The sequence below is a fragment of the Cynoglossus semilaevis genome, chromosome 18 (assembly GCF_000523025.1).
Source record: "Cynoglossus semilaevis isolate Cse_v1.0 chromosome 18, Cse_v1.0, whole genome shotgun sequence".
NCBI lineage: Eukaryota > Metazoa > Chordata > Actinopteri > Pleuronectiformes > Cynoglossidae > Cynoglossus > Cynoglossus semilaevis.
In genome coordinates this window covers 13,575,684-13,595,386 of record NC_024324.1, presented here as the reverse complement: position 1 = coordinate 13,595,386, position 19,703 = coordinate 13,575,684, and the positions used below count along the sequence as shown (strand labels likewise).

Here is a 19,703-nt window from a genome sequence, read left to right as displayed (position 1 = left end):
CTTCATGAATATGTGATAAGTGCTGACTGGCAACACACATCACCCAAGTTCCTGAGAACAGTGGGCGTTGGATACCAAGGAGACAAGCGAGTATGGGAATCCAACTCACAGACCAAGAGTAATGTTTACTTTCGGGGTTAATAGTGTGTGTGCTTGTACACAAGTGTGTGCAGACACAGATCCCTTGGGAATGAGTTTAAGGCCTGAGTCAGCCAGTCTCCGTGTGAGCATGGGCGATTTTCCTACCTGAGGGCATATTAAAAAAAAAAAAAGCAGAGATGCAACGCTGTGTTACAAAAGAAATTCTGAGAAATATCTTTGAAACAGCCATAAAGGGATTCCATGGACATTAGTAGGCCTGCGAGAGATGGGCTTTGATACAGCCCGGTCTCGTTTGGACCGTGTCGGTGGATATATGGCCACAGTTGCACGGCTTTGACTGGTGAAACACTTAAGGTTTTATGACCTGTTGCCATTTGGGCTGTGGGATGGAGCACAGTGCCGACCACAGGACTAATTAGGACTGGCTAACGGAGGTGGACAAGGATGGGGATTTGCGGGCTGTGGGCTGTGGATGTGTTGTGGTGTGTCTGCATGAGAGAATTAAGCCAGTCAGTGTGTGACACAGGTCTTTGTGTTTTTGCTGTGGATCAAGGTTTTGTTTCTTTTTTTCATGTAGAAACTCTTGTGCCTGGAAACTCTGACACAAAAGATACTTTAGTCACACACATACACACCAGATCCTCTGTTACAAATAAATAAATAAAAAAGAAGAGGTTTTTAAGCCATTTAACCACAAACATAGTATCAAAATTCCTAACCCTAATCCCTCAGCCTGGGCTTTACTTTTCCACAAGTCTAAAGTTGACAACCTGCTAAAATGTCCCTGCACTTTCAAAATATGAAAATGTTGTCCACTTCTCCTATTGTCTCCACTCCTGCAACAATCTGAGGCTCATGAAGATGAACGGCCGTGCCGTGATACGAGAGCTCAGTGGTGAGGAGGTGGAGGGGGCGTCGGGGGTGTTGTCAGAAGTGGAATGTGTGTGAACTGCACACCGCCTCCTATAAATCAAGGAGACGAGTAGGAGGAGGAGGAGGAGGAGGAGCAAGAGGGGAAGGAAAATAAGGATGAGGAAGAGAAGTCACTGAGAAGAAGTGATAGGAGGAATGAAAAGATAAAGTAGGAAATATCTGTGGAAATGTTTGAATATGCCATACTTCATGAATCTGCTGTGACATACAGTATATGTTTCTACTTGTCACACCACCGCACTGCTCACTTTTTCTAGTTGAACAAAACACCAGCTTGTTATATTAAAAAATATATTTTTAAGATAATGCGTTTGGCAAAACAAAAAGAAAATAGTAAACGTTTGAATTTCAAAAACACCAGCTTGTTATATTAAAAAATATAGGGGAGATAAAACAGGATTTCTTAGGATTCAAGAGGAAACAAACATAAATAGCTCATTCAAAAACACGAACTCCTTGACATCTTTTTAAGATAATGCGTTTGGCAAACAAAAAGAAAATAGTAAATGTTTGAATTTCAAAATTAAAAAAAAAGTATATTGTTGAATTCAATTTTCTACAGTACAAAAGGTAACGTGCTGAAAATACCCAGAGCAAGTGAAAATGGGTGGGTTTTTTTTTAGTTTAAACAAAATAGCACCTGCACAAATGATCATAGCGCCTCAGTTATCAGATAGTCCTGGCCAACTCTAGCTTGGTATAACCACGTTGGTTTATTGTCCCTTTTGCTGAGATATGTAAGGTAAAGTATACTCTGGGGCGGGGGGGTCAATGAGACTTCCCATTGAAGTGGAGGTTTGGAGGTCTTTGGAGAGTTTAACGTGATGCGAGAAATCCAAGAAAACTTAGGTCCCTCCTGTTTTTCTCAGCAGCTGAAGGAACAATTTTTTCACAGCCCGTTTCTTTGGTTTTCTCTGAGCGTCTTCAGTCTCTTCAGCTTGATTATCTAAAGTTATTAATTTCTCCATCAGTTCATCCCTAGAGGTTGTTATTTCTCTGTCTCTGTTATCCAAGCCCTGCTTGGCATTTCTCAAAGACTCAACCAGAAAAGACTTTCCCTGGTGCCACTCATGCCGTTGCTTGTCCAGGTCCTCGTGCATTTGGACCACAGCACAATGTGAGGTTTCTTGTCCTTGTTGTACCATGGGCGTGGCTGGTTCATGATCCACGGACTTCTCAACGTTGCCAAGCCAGTTTTCTGCCTCCTTCTTTCTGTCCGATTCAGCTTTTAGATCAAGCATGGCAATTTTTTCCCTCAGCATCGTTATCATATTTGTCTTCTCATTCGAACTCTCCGTGATGGTTTCTGCGGCCGACTGGTTTCCTGTTTTCACAGCAGCTTGTGACACATTTGTTTTGGTATTACCCGATACATCATGTGCATTGTTTTTCCACACATACTTTTTTGGATATTGGTTGTAGGCTGTATCCTTGTACTGACTGTAAGCTGCTCCTCTGAATTTATTAAAGGTTGGACATCCGTAGTTGCTGTAAATTGGATGACGATAGTTGATAGTGTAGGGTGGACATCTATAGTTGTTGTAGCCCTTGTGTCTATAATTGTTAAAGGCTGGATGTCGGTAGTTATTGTGGTTCTGATGTCTGTAGCTAGTATAGGATGGACGTCTGTAATTGGTGTAGGTAGGACCTCTGTAGGCATTAGATGAATGGCCTCTGTAACTATTAAAAGGCACGTGTCTGTATGTTGAACCAGTTGTGCTTTGGTGGCCATAGTTAGCTGCACCCTGGTAGGCATAGACGACTGTGCTTTGTTGGGCATAATTAACTGGATCCTGGTAGGAATAGCCAACCATGTTTGGATGAGCGTAGGTAGCAGGGTCCTGGTAGATGTAGCTAGCTGGGCCTCCGTAGTTGTAGCCAACCTTGCTGTGTTGTGTATAGTCAGCTGGGCCCTGGTAGGTGTAGCCAACAGTTTGAGGCCCAAATGTAGCTGGTCCTAGGTAAGCATAGCCAGCTGTGTTTTGTTGGGGATAGCTAGTTGGGCCCTCATAGGCATATAGAACTGTGCTTTGGTGTGCGTAGTCAGCTGGACCCTGGTACGTATAGCCAGCACTGCTTTGATGACTGTAATCAGTGGGGCCCTGATAAGAATAGCCGACTGTACATTTGTAGACGTAGTCAGAAGGACACTGGTAGACACAATCATATGGATTTTGATAGAGGCGACTAACTGGGTGCTGGCAGGCGAAGCCAGTCTCAGTCTTTGTGTAAATTTCAACAGCAGACTGTTCATCAGTTTTAATATCAGTCAATGACTTGTTGGTTTCATTTTCAGGTAAGACATTTGTCAATGCAGAAGACGGCACCTGACACATTTCTGATGCCTTTGTCTTTAGTGAAAACTGTGCTTGTACTTCAACTGCAGACTGTTCTTCCATATCTCACTCAGCCACTGGTGCTTTTGTCCAAATCCTGGTTGATCCTGGTTTTAAATCACTTTTCCAAATTAAAATGTCTTGTTATTGTGTGGTCACAGCTGGTCAGTAATGTGTGTTCTCCTTGTTGTTTTATAGCACAGGGCATCTGTAATATTACATCACTGCCTTGTAGAATCTTCACCTTAATGTCTTTGTTTGTGTGTTGCAGAGGTTCATCATTACATCGTGAAACTTTTCTCTTTTCGTATTTCTTTGCTTTAGTCAGTTGCAGTTATCAAAGGTACTACATAAAAGCTGACCATCTCATCAATTTTCATCAAAGGAAGATTGAATAATGATGATGTTCACAACTTTTTAAAGGTGAAGTCACAGGTGATATATTTACTTTAAAAACTGAACAAAAGTGTCAATCTTAAACACTGATTTTGATGTCTTGGAAAACACAGAGAGTCTTAAAATCACTGAGCATATTTGGTTAAGCTTTTACTTAAGACCTAAAATATTTTTAAACAGTTTTTGACACAGACAACAAAGAGGTTATTTTCTGAGGTTTGGTGCTAATACGGTGCAGGTTTGTTGCTAGCCTTAGCTAGCCTGGTTAACTAGGGGACAACCATTTTCTATGCATTATTTTGCTCACAGAGCAGCTCAACATGTCTGAAACTAAACAAAATATTTTTAGTCACAATATAGTCTATAGTTGTTGTTTTTTTAATATGCAACAAAACAGGGAAGTGTGATGAGAAACAAACAAACAATGGAGCTAGCAAAGAGTGTACTCACCACAGATCTGAGCAGAGGCCATTTTGAATTTTAGTGTTGATGGTGCTCTCAACCTCCAGTTTGTAAAAACCAGACTGTATTTATTGTCATCATCTACTGTGTATATACTATATCATCACCACAATACAATTTAGCAACAGGAAAAGAAGATTGTTGATATACAAAACCATAAACTCTCCATGGAAATGTTAACTGATGTAAATATTTTTAAAAGCAGCCTCATTGTTCCACCAGTTCCATTTAATGCATGCATTGATGTTTCAACTCAGACTTTATTTTTGTTGTTTGATATTTCTTTAAAATTCACATTAACTTGTTGTGAAGTTGTTCAGCACATATCGCTTGCTTCATTAAAGTGCAGTTATTTAAAATAAATAATTTCAAATTGACAGGAATCTACCATATTTAAGAAGCAAAGAAAAGCCACCTTAAATCCAGCTTCTTATCTGTCCGTGATAAGCTGTCTGCCTCTTAGCACCTCACAGTTAATTTAACTCCTCAATGAAAGGCAAAGCAAATGTGTGTGGATGTGGGTGGGGGTAAAGAAAACACGCAGGTCTTTAAGCTGTCTTTCAACACTTGACGCCTATTAGCGTAGGAGAGAAACTGCAATAGACAAAATGTGTGAAATGTACTATTTTACTGTTGTTTTGGAAAATCCAAGATTCTACGACTTTTTTTTTTAATCAAAGAATTAAAAACAAACTTGTCAAAATATATTTTTATTCTGGAAGAACATTGGTTAGGGTTAGAGTTGATAAAAGACACCACACCACAAATCCACAACCAGAAATTGTTGAATAACAATGCTGCAAATGTTTGAGTAATATAACAAAGTCTTTAATAATTCACTTCCCAGCGTTAACTCTGAAAACCACAGACAAGTTCTTCTAAGGCTTCCAAAGCGTGTTGGTGTATGAGACAGTTTTTGTCTGCATAAGACACTAACATTTGTTTGGTAATGCGCCATATAAAAACGTCACAATAACTGGATGTAATTAAATATAATTGTCTTGCTTCAATTTAATTACTCGGTATGTAACCTGTGCTTGTCTAGTAGAACACAACGCTGGAATTGAAGAAAGACACAAAGACTTTGAACAGTCCCGGGTCACCATTTTTCAGTTTATAGCCACCCACTGCCACCTAGTGGAATAATATTTAATTGTTCTGCTGTCACTAACCCATAGTGAAAAAAGGCAGCAGTAATACAATAATACCTTTTAGACTAATTCAATTAAACTGGTGAATTATCAGTGGTTGGTAATCACTGTCTTAGGTTGAGAGTGTCTAGACCATAGCTGTCCATCATTAGGGGGAGTTTATTGAAAACACTGCTCTGAAAATTGTGTCTACACAATAAGGCACCGCAGCACATTTGACTGTCATTGCAATGGCTGAATTCATGTCAAACACATTACAGAATCTCATCAGCTTCATGCAGCCAGTTCAATGACACTTTTCCTCTTCTTCTTCTTAGACTTTGGTGTTTCTGATTCTTCATCCACATGTGATGTAACATCGCTGCTATTTTCATGCTTCCTCTTTTTGCTTGGCTTGTCGCTAATGTAGCCACTGGAGTCACTGCCATGGACATCCATAGTAGTGACCTCAGCCTCCTCCTCCTCCTCTTCTTTTAAACATTTCTCCTTTTTCTTTTTCTTCTTTTTCTTGCCCTTATTACTTATTTCTTCATTTATTGTCCCATTAGGCTGAGATGTGTCGGCACCCTCTGGTTGGAGGGGGGGTGATGCATCATTTTCATTTACTTCTTCTTTGTTCTTTTTCTTGCTTGTCTCTTGGTCCTCTGTAGGTTCAGGTTTAGAATCTGTGTCTGCTGCCTCTGGCTGTTCTGTGGAGACGCACATCTGTGAGTTCTCCTCCATCGCTATCAACTCCTGGACCCTGAGCATCAACACAAGAAATTGGGCAAAAATGAATAAGTGCAGAGACATTTCACACAATATATGGTATAAAAGGGTGCCTAAGGCCTGAAATGGTGAAACATTTAATACAACAATTGAGAGCACACTTGCCTGGTTTTGTCCAGTCGCCCTCTAACCAGCAAAACACCCACATTGTCAGCATCAAGTGCCATAACCTCAAACTCTAGCTCTGATCCAATCCTCGGTCCTGCAACCCTCCAGGTTTCCACAGAGACCAGGTTTGGTTTGGGGATGCTGGCGTTGAAGCAGCCATGCACCAGGCAGCCTACATGGCTTATACCCAATTTATTCACCTTGCCCTGAAAACAACAAACAAATCACATATAAACAGCTTATGTTTTGTTTAGTTTGTTGTTTGGAATGTTATTTATGAGTTTTAGTTACAATTTATCCTGCATTTTTTTAAACAAATGAGCAATTAGAGGTCTAAATGGAGAAGATGGTTTTTACATTAGTGAATTAGAGAAATAAATATATATTTTAGGTTTTACAAATAACATATATGAGGTATATCTAGCCACAACCTCTCCTACAAATGTGATAATGAATAATTATGAAAGAATAATGAAAATAATAATTTTGCCATAATGTTGCAGCATGTTTTAACACGCATAAGAAACAATTGTTTCCATCAATGTTTAACAATAAAACAACAACTGTTGAATGTTAATCTCACCAGCAGTTTTTGCCCTTTTGTGGGCTGGAACACAACAAAGTCGGCCTGTATGTCCATGTGGATGTAGCTGCTGTCATCATAGATGTCACCCTTCTCACCAATGATCCTGATGTTGTCGTAGGCCAAAGGTACTCCATTTAGCCTGCAGGAGACATTCACACCTTAAGGCAGTATAAGATTTTTTTTTCTTTATGAAGAGACACACTATTGTTATCAGACTAGCCCACAGCAGAGAGAGTAAATATCAGGGGACAAGCAGTCAACACCCAGGGCAGCCAAGAACTACTGTGTTATCTCCGTATAGCTGTTTCTAATTAGAAAACAAGTGTTTTTCCTGTTGTAGGTAAAAGAAAGTGTGACACAAGGGTTTGTGATAACTGAGGGGTGTGGGTGTGTGTGTCACTGTCAATTCTACAAAATATTCAACTTGTTTATATTCGCTGCGAGAAGACCAGGGATGTTTTAGGATATGTCCATCATACAACCGAAAATCTGCTTCTTTTTTGTTTGTTTAGCGCCCTTACCTTTGAGAGAACCTGAGCAGCTCCGTCTCTAGTTCTCCCCTGATCCCTGTCCTCTTCTTGTGCAGGTACATGGGCGGAAGGACAATATGTCTGTGGTGCGTGTTCAACACCAGACACGAGTAGGGCGCTGACAGCAGTTCTGCGGCGGCCGCGAATGACGGTATCAAGCACGGAACCGCGAACGCATCGCATTCTGGAACAGAGGGCAATCTGTTTGTTTGGACCAGGCTAGAATTGAAAAGAGGTTCGCTTGTAACGTTCACATGTTTTGAGTCGTCACGAGCATGCTCCATATCCGCCATGCTGCAAAGGAAAACAGGAAGTTCAGCCAAACGACTTCCGTTGTAAAGATTATTTTTCTCCCTCTGAGGACCCCTATTGGTTGGAAGGTGGATTGACTTCTGGAATAAAACGACTCAGTAGGATTTATGTTTAAATTCAAGGTAATTGCCTATATATCATTTTTAAAATACATACATATTCACGGAACTCAGTCCTTTAACAAATACATAAAAATCTGTTGGTGTCAATATATTTCTGTTTATAAAGTTTCAGATTAACAAAGCTTTGTTCGCTGACAGTGCAGTGCCCCCAAATGTTGCAGATGTCGTTTCCACTTGATTTATTAGAAAATGTGACCGTTGTCCAAGTCAAATGTTTAAGGTATATTTTTTATTATTTAAAACATTTTGATGTGAAATTAATATAACTACGTTGTGCAATAATGATTTTAAGAAACAATTGAATCCTTATTTCCTGATCATTGATCACTGATTTCTAGTCCTGTCCTTAAACACTTCAAGTATCACTCAGGCCACTCTGGTATCAGGTTATCATGACTATTGTGCAGAAGTAACCTTAAGTAACCTAAAATACACGGGTGTTTTGATTGTTTTATGAGTAAGTGACAGCAGAGAAGGTCATTCAGCAGAGAGCAGCAAAGCCAACGTTCACTTGTGATGTGTGACATGGTGTCAGTTAGCAGGTTGTTTATGTTAGACACACATTCACACCTTTGTGAACACAGTACACGTATTTTGCCAAATTAAAGTTGGCACCTATCTATTGTACCCTGGTACATTTGTCATCCCAGTGCATGAATTCTTTTATCTGGATTCTGAGAACCCTTTTCAGTAAAGAGTGTTGCTAACATAGTGTGTTAATACAGGGTGTGAAACCTGAGCAGAACACAACACCCTTTTACTGTGTACAACCACATAGAAGTCATTCTTCATTGTTTTTAAATAAGTGTATGGTTTGTAGTTGTAGCTGTCAAAACATCCCATTGAAAATTGTTTCACATGAACATGCTTTAGTATCTGGGCTTGTGTAACTGGTTAGGAACCAGCTCAAAAGAAAAGAAAAGAAAGAATGTACAAACATACACCCGGACAGCTGGATTTTAATACTTTATTTTAAATCACTTCTACAAGAAGCATTTACAAAAAATATGTCTCATTTATAAGTACGTATGACTAGATTTCCGTCGTATGTGAATAAACAGTACAGTACAGTACAGTACATTAGGAGGCAAAGTATTTTCATGCCAATGCAGTCCTTCATTAGAAAATAAATGACATTGTCTAAAGCATGGGTCTCCAACACGTCACTTGCCTACTAGTAGCTCGCCGCTCTTTTCCAATTAGCTCGCAAATGGCTTATAAATCTAAAAAGCATTTAGATTTTCATAAACTTAATTGCTCGCTCAAAAAGTGAAGAAATGCAGGGTTAATAGTGGTCTCTTTTGCATTTTTAAAATGTTAACCAAATAACCTGTTTTTATTTTTCATTTATTTTCTGCAGAGTATCGCCGTCTACTGGCCACAAGTAGCACAATCGACTGCATTCTACAAGTGTTTGTCAATCTTCATGACATAAACGCAGCATTGATGCTGTGTGGTAGCAAACTTAGCTTTAGTCGGTTGTGTTATACGTGGCCAGTAGACAGAGATATTATGCATAAAATAAAATAAAATAAAAACAGGTTATTTGGACAAAATGGAGGAACAATACTGGACCTTGAATAGATGGATGTTTTTTGTGGACTAATAATACTTTGGTGATGTTTTAATGAAAAATGTGATTTATCAACAGTGACATGTTGTAAATGTTGAGGCAAAGAAAGCTTATTGAGTTTGTTTGTTCGAATTGAGCTATGAGCCATTTTAATTTTGTAAAAGTAGTTCTTGGAGAACAAAAGTTGGAGACCCCTGGTCTAAAGACTATCTCAACTTACATTTCATGAACCCAGGGATAAATAAACATGTTGAGAGTAATATGGTATTTCTTTGTTGCATGCTTGGTTTGTGCTCTTAAGATTATATAGCAAAGCCACCTTCCATCCTGGCTTTGGTGTAGGTCGACCTGGTGTGGTTACAAATCCATTAGTCAGAAACACAAGAAACACACCCTTTTTGCTGTGTGTTCAAAGGTAAGACAGTGGAATTTGTGCAGAGCCCACAGAGCGTCAGCGTCCTAAGTAAAATTAGGAACTACATTTAACTGGTAGCCCAGCACCACTCATTGTCATGGTGTGTTTGAGTGTGTGGATCTCACTTTTGCTGATTTTTGATCAGGGAGAGGTTGCACTGTGTCCATTGTAGGAGATCTGTGGGATACCATTGCTGGAGTTGTCCAGGACCTCCTGTTACAGAGACATTTGAACACAGGTGATAAACCAAGCAGGGAGTTTAAGATCAGGTCAAGGTAGAAACACCTGGACTAAAACAAACAAACAAAAAACGGTAAAATAATAACTGAAACATCGTAGCCCCTCAAAGACAGCAGCCATTGAGCAACAGTGCTGTTGTCCATTAGTGGTCAATAAAGTTTAACCCTCTGTAGTCATTATATCATGAAGAACGCAGTGTTCCAAAGGTAAGGTGCTAAGCTGAGATCATAAAACACATTTTTCAGATAAACCTGAGGAAAGATTTACAGAGCATTTTATGCCGGATGTTATGATTTTCTTATGTGATGTTTATAAAAGCTCTATTGAATTGGTATTTCATTCAGGAAATTTATTTTTTCTACTTGGCTTCTAAAAAAGATTCAAAAAGTAAGCAGCCATCTTTAAAATACACATACATACAGTGTGTGAATAAAGCAACAGTACAGGCCACGTTTTCTCACCTTCTCTGTCATCTCATGTGAGTGGTGCAATGAGTGCTCTCTCTCCAGGAACATCCTCTGCTGCTCCGAGCTGGCCAGTCGACAGGTCAGCCATGTTGAAAGGGTGCAGGAGGAAATCCCTGGAAAAACAATAAAAAGTTTGGTGATCACCGGCTCAAACTACACACTACACGTATAATCAGGTGGCTTAATCTGAGATTTAAAAGCCTGTATGTTTTTTTTTACTTCTATGGACAGACTGTTCTTCAGTCAGACAGTATTGTTGTCCATCAACAGGAAAGCCAAGTCCAAATTCTACAGATTGAGATTTGAAAACACCATGCATTTTGAACGTGTCACATTGTAACTGTGTTGTGTCAGCTGTTTGCGTTTACCCAGACAGGCCAGAGTCATCGCAGCGAGGTGGATGGAGTGCATAGAATCCGGCCGCTTGGTCATTGCTCGAACAAACTGGAAGTTCAGAATTCCACCAATCAGACCACAAATACAGCAGGCCGAAAACAGGATCATCTGCCAGATCAGTGACGGAGAGACGGATGTGTCTGTTAGCAGAACAGTAAACCAACTGACAAAATGTGATGGGAGATATAAATGAATAAACTACTATCGAGCCTCCGTCTCTGTTATTCGTCAGCTCTGGATGATGTTGGATTTCCTTTTTGAAAATGGGATTGCTCCGAGAGCACACGGTCTCTTTCAGAAATACAGCTCAGCTTGTAAATACGCTTGCACCACTTACTTTCTATATTTGTGCTTGTGCGCACATTTGTGATTGATGTGGATGTTTGGTGCAGCTTTACTTTCAGAGTTTGATCAATTGCATTTCACAGTGTTTGAGTTATTTCTATTATTATTATTATTATTATTATTATTATTATTATTATTATTATTATTTGGAGATGCGGAGCTCAAACCCAGTAAGTGGATCCCATTGATTTGGTGGAGCTTTTGATGGTGACGCAGGCCGCAGGTTCCCATTTTTACTGCTCCACTACAGATTCCTTTAGTGCATGGAAAAGGGCAGCTCCAGTTTCAGTCATTATCCAGTGAAGTGTGGAAGCGGCTGGCAGGAGTCTGCAGTCATACCAACCTAATGCAATCATCAACCCACTGGCAGACGAGCAGGGAGGAGACAGTGGGAGACAACGGGAGGAGGAGAAGGATGGAGCGAGTCCAAGTATAAAAAGACTGAAAGGGTGAAAGAGTGGACAGAGAGGGTAGAGAGAGAAGCTGATGAGTGGTGGTGGAGAGAGAGAGAGAGAGAGAGAGAGAGAAACAACAGCAACAAAGACACTGAAGGGGAAGGGAAGGGTGATGCAGAGTAAGAGAAAGGGTGAGGGACGTCTCTGTTACAGCAGGATGACACAGATCTGTCGTGCCCTTTCCCACAGGAGACAGAGGAACACGAAGAGTCAGAAACACTGGGTGTATGCCAGGCGATCAGTGAGCAGAATAGATGGACAGAGCGACAGGAAGAGAAGAAGAGAGGTGACTGACTGTCTGCTCGTATTTCCTCCGATGTCATTCACACACAACACACCCTCACACAGATACTGCTCGTGAACTTTGGTAGCTGATACAAACCATGTGTGTCTTTAGTACACAAGGTGTGTAGGGGGGCGGGAGGTCGGCTGGGGGGGAATTTCCTGCCATTTTTATGATTCAAAAACACATAAACAGTGACTGTGTAAGTGCGTTTACTTCATACCGTGCGGTTGAAGTGTGGCTATTTAATGGCATATCTGTCATATCCATAATTGAAGCTTTTAAGTGTTGTGAGAACATTTGTGGACACACACACACACACACACTCTTCTCTGAACCTTTTGAAAAACAGTTCCAAACAGCACCTGCCCCCTGGGGTAACAAAGAGGGCTGTGAAGTGAAATCCCTCATGTTTGTCTGCCAGTTCATGAACATAATCTAAAATAAAAGTAAAAAAAAAACTCTATTCTATTAACACAAAGGCTGCAGTCAGACGTTGGCGAACCTGTATGAAACCTGACACACCTGACAAATAGCCATGGTTTGAATAACACCACAGACTTGAGCCTATTAGAATGGTTCCCGGGCAAAAAAAGGTGGGAGAAGAAGAAAGGAACATAAAGGAAAAAGTACTCACAGTGAGGCCGGTCCTCTTTCGAGCGCAGAGCACTCCACACATCCCACAGACCAGAAACTGAAGAGAGACAAAAACACATGAATAAATAAGGAGATACAAAAGTTCCAGTAAGTTTGTCAAAAGACACAGACTAATACTGAGATGGAACCGATTCCACACATCGGATTCATATTACAAAGTGTAATCTCTCTCTCTCTCTCTCACACACACACACACACGCACACAGATAACCACAGTGATATTGGTTGATCCTTCACAAGCTAAAAGAAAACCACTGTCACCTTGACACAAACACACACACAGGCAGATGTGCATTGTTAGGACCAGAACTGTGTGTTACAATGGGCTTTCACACCAACACCGTGGGCTGATGGAATGATTGGAATGATAGTGACAGTTATATTAAGTGACTTCAAGACTCCCTCCTCAAAAACAAACACCAGAGTTACAATCCAGGCGCCTGACTGCCTTCAGATGAACAAACATTCTTCTGTCTCTCTTTTGCTCTTTAAGTGGGGCAAACATGAGCCCCCATACAGAGTCAGGTAATGATCTTTGTTCAGGTTGGGTTTTTAAATAAAAGCAGCCACAGGTGAAATCACTCCTGAGTTCCTGCCACCTCTGATTGATCGACTGATGACATGTCGTTCACTTTAACAGATTGTCAGTTAGAGCACGAGCAGTTAGAGTCAGTTTGGAGGCTACTTTATATAAACGTCATACAGTGTAGGATCAGGACAATTACTGTGGTGATGACTTCATTCAAGACAGTTATTTGACTTGACCACAGATTTCTGGCCTCGGGGGGCAGAGGTCAGCATGGAGCATACAATCGGCCTTAATGGGATTCTCTGGAGAAACCAACCCTTATATCAGGAGGATAATCAGGAGACGGGGGCAGCTGAGTCAGCAGACTGCCCTCAACAGCTGTACAGTGAGGCTGGGAGAAGCAGTCTTCACACACAGCTCGACGGTGGCACACTGGAACATTTCAAGTGTTTCCCATTATCTGCTGAAAATGTTTTGTCCAAACAGTTTCTTTATCGCTCGTCCATTAGTAAGCGCTAGTGATGAATATGTACAGCGGTTCACGTCACGTTATTTATAAAGCAGAAAATCAACATTTCATTTAAAAATGCAGAACAGAGAGAGAGAGAGAGAGAGAGAGAGAGAGAGAGAGAGAGAGGATGTTTGTGAGGAGAGTGAGAGGATGATTGTGCGTAAATGCTTTTACCCCCCTTCTATCTCCCCCGCCCCCTGCCCCCGGGGCATAGAGTAACAATTCAGGCATGAATTACTGAAACATCTCCTCTGACCTGTGATCGTAGCTCATAAACCCTGTATGAGATGTGGACAAACATGTTTGACCATAAGAAGGTAACTGTTAACAGGTATCACAACAGGATATGAAAGTAACGTCTACCAAAGGTTCATGAATTAAAAGTGCAGATGGGTTGGTGTTTAGTTATAATTATTATTATTTTATAATGAGGGAATGTTTGTGACAAGAATTTCCTAATCCCTCCATCCCTCCATCAATTCTTTTCAGGGTCAGGTTGGAGAGCTACTCCCATCAGTCCATGTCAAGATCAGATGCGTCACATTTTCATTTGCCCTTTTTTTCCCCTTCTTGATCTTCAAAAGCACTGCCTAATAACATTTAGAGATGTATTTTAAAGTGTACCTACACGGACCCAAACACACTAAATATCTTCCATTTTTTACAAAAGTACCACTGGTAGTACCACCAGTGGTACTTTTGTAGCTGTGCAAGGAAGTTTTTGTTTTTACATAAAAAATCCCACAGGTTCATAGTCAACTGTACACTAACCATACAAATAATTATTGATGTGTAATAAATAGCCAAGATAAAATTATTCAAATTTTTTTTTTAAACTTTTTAAATACATGCCACCTGTCACTACATAAATCTTCAGATGTGCTTTTAAAACTGACAGATAAGTGGATGTGTCTTGAATAAGTCTCCACCGAGGTGCTAAACCTTTAAACTACATACAGGATGAGAAGGAACTTGCTCTCGGGACGTACACACATTCCGCTCCACACCGGGGACGCGTCGCCTTGCAGCGGCTTGTGGTCGCCCCGTATCCGGTTGATGCCCACGGCTCCCAGCACGATGCTCGCCACACCCAGGCCCACCTCCACAACGGACAGCAAGAGCAGGCTCCACAGGATCTTGCGACTGGAGCACATCTTTCCCCGGGCATCTCTCAAGCTCCAGCAGGAGACAGCGGAGGAAGAGGATGGAGAGGAGCAGGTGGAGAACGAGGATGCGGAGGAGGAGGAGGAAAGTCCGCTACCCGGAGCCAGGTGGATGATGCGGTGGTACTGCTGCCGCTGCTCCGTGGTGGTGTACAAACATATTTAAAAGTTAACCAGAGGACGGTCTGTGTTTGCTGGGAAGAACTGCCACAAGAAGAAGTTGTAGTTGGAGAGAGAGAGAGAGAGAGGGGGGGGGGGCAAGTACACGCCACATCCAACCTGAACACTGAATGCGAATTATAATGGGGACAATTAAATTCAATAAAATTCCAAGGTCCGTGTGGAATTATCAATTAAAAATTTACAAAATATCAAATTTACTCGATTAAATGGAGGATATTTTTTTGCACCTATTTTTCTCAGATATCTCTTAAGTGTACCCGAAATGCCAGTAGTGCAAATGACAATACCGTAATATTTGTAAAACAAGTCGTGCGGAAACTTCAGTCACAGTCAGGAGGATGTTGGTCTACTGTCACCGTGACAGACAGGGTGTGGAAAAGGCAAGCAACATTCTTTCAGAAAGCATCTCCTCTGGCTGTGCTGCATCATTATTTGGAACACAAAAAACTCAGTAGAGCAGAAGGATCGTTTAGCCTAAAGTTAGGATTTTCCTTCCAGTGTTGAGACAGAGTTCCTGTCAAGCAAACGAGTCTGACAACATTGGCAGATACGTTGTGCCCAACACAAGATGAACTGATTTAACTGGAAGATGTTTTGTTCTTTGAGGCAGAATTCTTGATAAGCAAACGAGTCTGACAACATTGGCAGATATGTTGTGCTCAACACAAGATACGTTTTGCCCAAAAGTCAGCGTGGCAGAAGGATTAAATACTCTTGCGCCTGGTGGCAGCAGATGGTAATTACAACCAAAAGAAGAGAATCAGAGCTGTTGAAGAATATCTTTGTGAGTGTCTTTCTTCAATTCCTGCCAGTATATCAGTGTTGTGTTCAACTAAACAGGAGTACATTTTAGTACATTTAAACTAGAATATTATTATATTTCACAACATAAACTTTTATAAGATTTTTGTTTGTTAGTGTGCCGTGGGATTTTCATGATATTATATGTATGTGCCGTGGCTCAAAAAAGGTTGGGGAACACTGTTGTAAAGTATCAAGAGGATTTAGAAGTGTGGACCCAACAAGTCAGGTTCACAATGTTCTTCTGCTCATCCTACTGATTCTGTTTAGCTTTCATTAAAGTTAATAACTCTGACTGAGTTTATATACCTTCTTTGTTATGATTGTCATTCTGCTAATCTCAGCTACAGCTTCCTTTATCAGTACTTTCTAATTAGTCACCTATTTTACTGGCAGGAGTGGCAGTGTCAAATGGCTCTCATGTAAATTATCTTTATCAACACAGCATTAAAGCTTTAACGAGTCATCAGTCAGAAACAATAAAAGAAGTGAGGAACTCTACCATAATGAGGACAAAGATTTTCCTCACAAAAGGCACTGAATTCTCAGTGCACTTCTCTTCAACTCTGTGGACTTTGAACCTGTTCTTAAAATAAAACATGTGTGTACTTGGGGTGTTCCTGTGTGAAGGTTCTGCACATGTACACACCTGCTGACCACTGCTGTGTCTGAGTGGAAAATTAATGAATCACCAGAATTACAGTTATAAAAACAGGTCTCATGCAACAGGAGGCACCACGAATGTAGTTTCTCTGGGATTTTAACCCCTGGACCTTCAGTGCGTCTGTAGAGTCGGGAGATATTTATTTTGATAAAGAAAATAAATCAGTAAAAAAAAATTTTTTTAAATAAAAAGGGACTTTTTGTGCAGGACAAAAAAATATATTATTTTTTAATTCAATGTAATTTGTTACAGCTTTGGAGAGAAATAAACACAAAAAGCATTCACTTTGAACCCGGTGATTTGGCAACAACAGTAATGTAAACACATTTCCCGTCACAGATTTAAAAAAAAATGAAATCTGTGAAATGTAAACTTTTCCCTTAAGGTGAAAAAAAAACCCAAGTGAAATCATTTTTATAACTTAATTTACAAAACAAAACAGTTGTTAGACAGTGGTCATATTCCTGTGATGATGATGATGATGATGATGATGATGATGATGATGATGATTTATCAGTGGAATGTTGAAGAAGGCCTGGAAGTCCTAACAGAACACCAGTTGTAGATCCTTGATAGTCTTACATCGATTTTTTGTTGTTATCGAAAATGTCTTTCAATGTCTTTCCTTCTTTTCTTTTTTCGACTATAAAAACCACTGATTGTATCAACTTCTTTCGTACAGTTTTTTTTTTTAATTATCAATCTGCACATAATCATCTTTTTCGGTGGGTGGTCTTGGAACGTAACACCACTGTATTGACAATGATTGAATGAAAACATGATGTCATACAAAAAGCACCAATTAGATTTTGGGTCCCTGAGCAAAAGTACATTTTAAGGTTGTGTTTATTTAAAATATTTATTTAAAGTACCAGTCATACAAGTCATTAGTCACGTGGTATTCTTTAACTTTGGAAATGTGTTCACAGGCGAGGCAGATGGGTTGGATAAATTCATTCCAAATTGACAAAAGATGAGGAACGACTTTGTAGTTTCTTCTCCACTCAAAGTAGGTTGCGTAGGCCTCATCATCTTTGTCCAGCTGCTTCAGAAAATCTGCCAGTGATTTTGCATCAGGGAAATCATTGACATGAATGAAGGAGCCACTGGGAATTAACTGCTCATAGTTTTCTCTCGGCGGACCCATAACCACAGGCACTGACCCGGCGACGAGGGGACCGTTTACCTTTTCCGTCAAGTAATCTCTGTGAAGAGAGTTTTCAAATGCCAGGTAAAACTTGCACCTAGAAAGCGTTGAGTAATAGTCTTCAAAAGGCAACGCTTTGCCTCCAAATGCTTGTCCGTACACAGTAATGTCTATGTGTTTGATCAGTTCACGATAATATTTTTCTCTCACAGATGTTCCCGTTGACGGGATGGTGTTGCTAACAACCCAACACACCAGTGTGTCTTTCTTGGCTAAAACATATTCCTCCTTCATCTCCTCGTCCCTAATTGTCACCTCATTCCTCACAACAATGTCAGCGTCTCGTCTGTAACTCAGCGTTAAGTTAAACAGGTTTTCCACACCTGGTATCCTGGCTGTGTTTGTAGGAGATTCTACATGGAACCAAATCCACTTCTGAAAATGTGGACGAGGATCCTTAGGCATATTGTTTAAATTCCAGGCAATATCTTTGTGGAAGATAATCACTCCCTCTGATTTGCTGTACAAGGACCTATCATCAGTCAGCACGCAGCTGTCGATGTTGAAGTGGGTTAAACACTTCTTGAAATCAAACTTTACTCCAAGTGGCCAGAACCAGAGCAGAACTATGGGTTTGTTTGTAGAATCTGTGCTTTCATTCAAGGTGGACAATGGAGTCACAGGTGGACAAAAAGTACTGGGCGGTTGGAAATAAAAACATAATGCCAGAATCGAGAACGTAAGGCCAAAAGCAGTGGCTTTTTCCAGAAATGACATTTTACACAAACTGGTCATCTGTGGAAACAAAGAAAACAATGTGTGTATGAACACCATTTCCAAGAATAATACACAGGACTACTTTGTTTAGCAAACTAACCAATCCTGTTTTACTCTTTGAAACAGAGCTTTAGTTAGAGAGTTAAAACAGACAATGTATAAGAACTGAAACTGGTCATAAGCACACAGTAAACCTAACCCTGGCATCGATAACATGTCCAAATTGATTCAAATGTGGCGTTGTTCAGATATTTACATCGGCTATTGTAACAATTTAGCAAAGAAAAAAACTGGGCAACCTTTATCAGCATCTTTGCAACTTTTATTTGAGTATTTATATTAAAGTTATTAACATTTATATTAAAATATTTTCTGAATGTTATTAATATTAACAAACACATGTGCACCCTAACACACAGTACAGTACACGAAGAACAACAGCAGTGTGACTGCCGGCCAGCTCGTTCAAACACAGTCAACGTTCCCAATGTTAGTAGCGTTTAATCTACAAGAAATACAACACAACAGTGGAAACGTACACGCCACGAAATCATTTCTGACATCAAAACTCTGACAGGGTAAAGAAGAACCTGAAAGTTGTGGATTAATGACAGTAAAATGAAACCATAATTTCAAACATCCACAACACAAATTGAAATATAAAAAAAGGTTTAAAATTCCCAAAAAATGTTAGAACTAAAAATAAGTAAATGAGAAATCTAAAAATCCATGAAAAGAACATCTTAAATCAAAATTTTAAATTCAATATATCCATATTTTGTAAGTATTATTATTTAACAACATCTTCAGATTCTAGTAAAGATAAGTCCGACGTCTTTTCCTCACATCACAACAAAACACTCCATATCAACCTAGATCTAAAAAAAAAAAAAAAAAAAACTCAAGCCAAACACGTGAGCTCCATCTGTCCGCCACATATTTAACATAAAACCGTTATTAAAAACACGATCTTACCTTTTACTGAGTGTCTCGGTTGCTGTCGAATATTCCCACAGGGTTCAAACGTGCAGTTAGAAACCGACTACAGTGTTGTCATCAAAGTGGTTAACAGGTCTTCACTTCTGGTCTGCAAATGGTATCCGCTTCCTCCTAACAAATCAAGGAAGAACTGATGTGCAGCGTGATGTGCATTTACACGATTTTACAGCGTTTACAGAATCACACGAATTTCAAATCATTTGGCTTTTATTATATTTTAATTATTTTTTTCATAAAAAAAAACTTTACGCACGCATTTAAAACCAGCCTATTCCCGCAGATTAACATTGGT

At 40.0% G+C, this 19,703-nt stretch overlaps 3 protein-coding genes across 3 annotated transcripts; all 3 read right to left on the bottom strand.

Annotated features, from left to right (window-relative positions):
* Nucleotides 1–4,923: 4,923 nt before the first annotated feature.
* Nucleotides 4,924–7,697, bottom strand: polr1f (RNA polymerase I subunit F). Its single transcript, XM_008332040.3, has 4 exons — nucleotides 7,364–7,697; nucleotides 6,840–6,981; nucleotides 6,254–6,462; nucleotides 4,924–6,122 (listed from the first exon to the last, which is right to left on the bottom strand). Exons 1-4 carry the CDS (start codon nucleotides 7,663–7,665, stop codon nucleotides 5,654–5,656), a joined length of 1,122 nt encoding a protein of 373 aa, XP_008330262.1. The 5' UTR covers nucleotides 7,666–7,697; the 3' UTR covers nucleotides 4,924–5,653.
* A 75-nt stretch (nucleotides 7,698–7,772) lies between these two features.
* tmem196 (transmembrane protein 196) lies at nucleotides 7,773–15,049 on the bottom strand. Its single transcript, XM_017041419.2, has 5 exons — nucleotides 14,667–15,049; nucleotides 12,618–12,674; nucleotides 10,870–11,005; nucleotides 10,496–10,614; nucleotides 7,773–10,007 (listed from the first exon to the last, which is right to left on the bottom strand). Exons 1-5 carry the CDS (start codon nucleotides 14,829–14,831, stop codon nucleotides 9,936–9,938), a joined length of 549 nt encoding a protein of 182 aa, XP_016896908.1. The 5' UTR covers nucleotides 14,832–15,049; the 3' UTR covers nucleotides 7,773–9,935.
* A 1,155-nt stretch (nucleotides 15,050–16,204) lies between these two features.
* On the bottom strand, nucleotides 16,205–19,683 carry LOC103394631 (alpha-(1,3)-fucosyltransferase 9-like). Its single transcript, XM_008332038.3, has 2 exons — nucleotides 19,388–19,683; nucleotides 16,205–18,430 (listed from the first exon to the last, which is right to left on the bottom strand). The coding sequence occupies exon 2, from the start codon at nucleotides 18,428–18,430 to the stop codon at nucleotides 17,348–17,350; it is 1,083 nt and encodes a 360-aa protein (XP_008330260.1). The 5' UTR covers nucleotides 19,388–19,683; the 3' UTR covers nucleotides 16,205–17,347.
* Nucleotides 19,684–19,703: the final 20 nt, after the last annotated feature.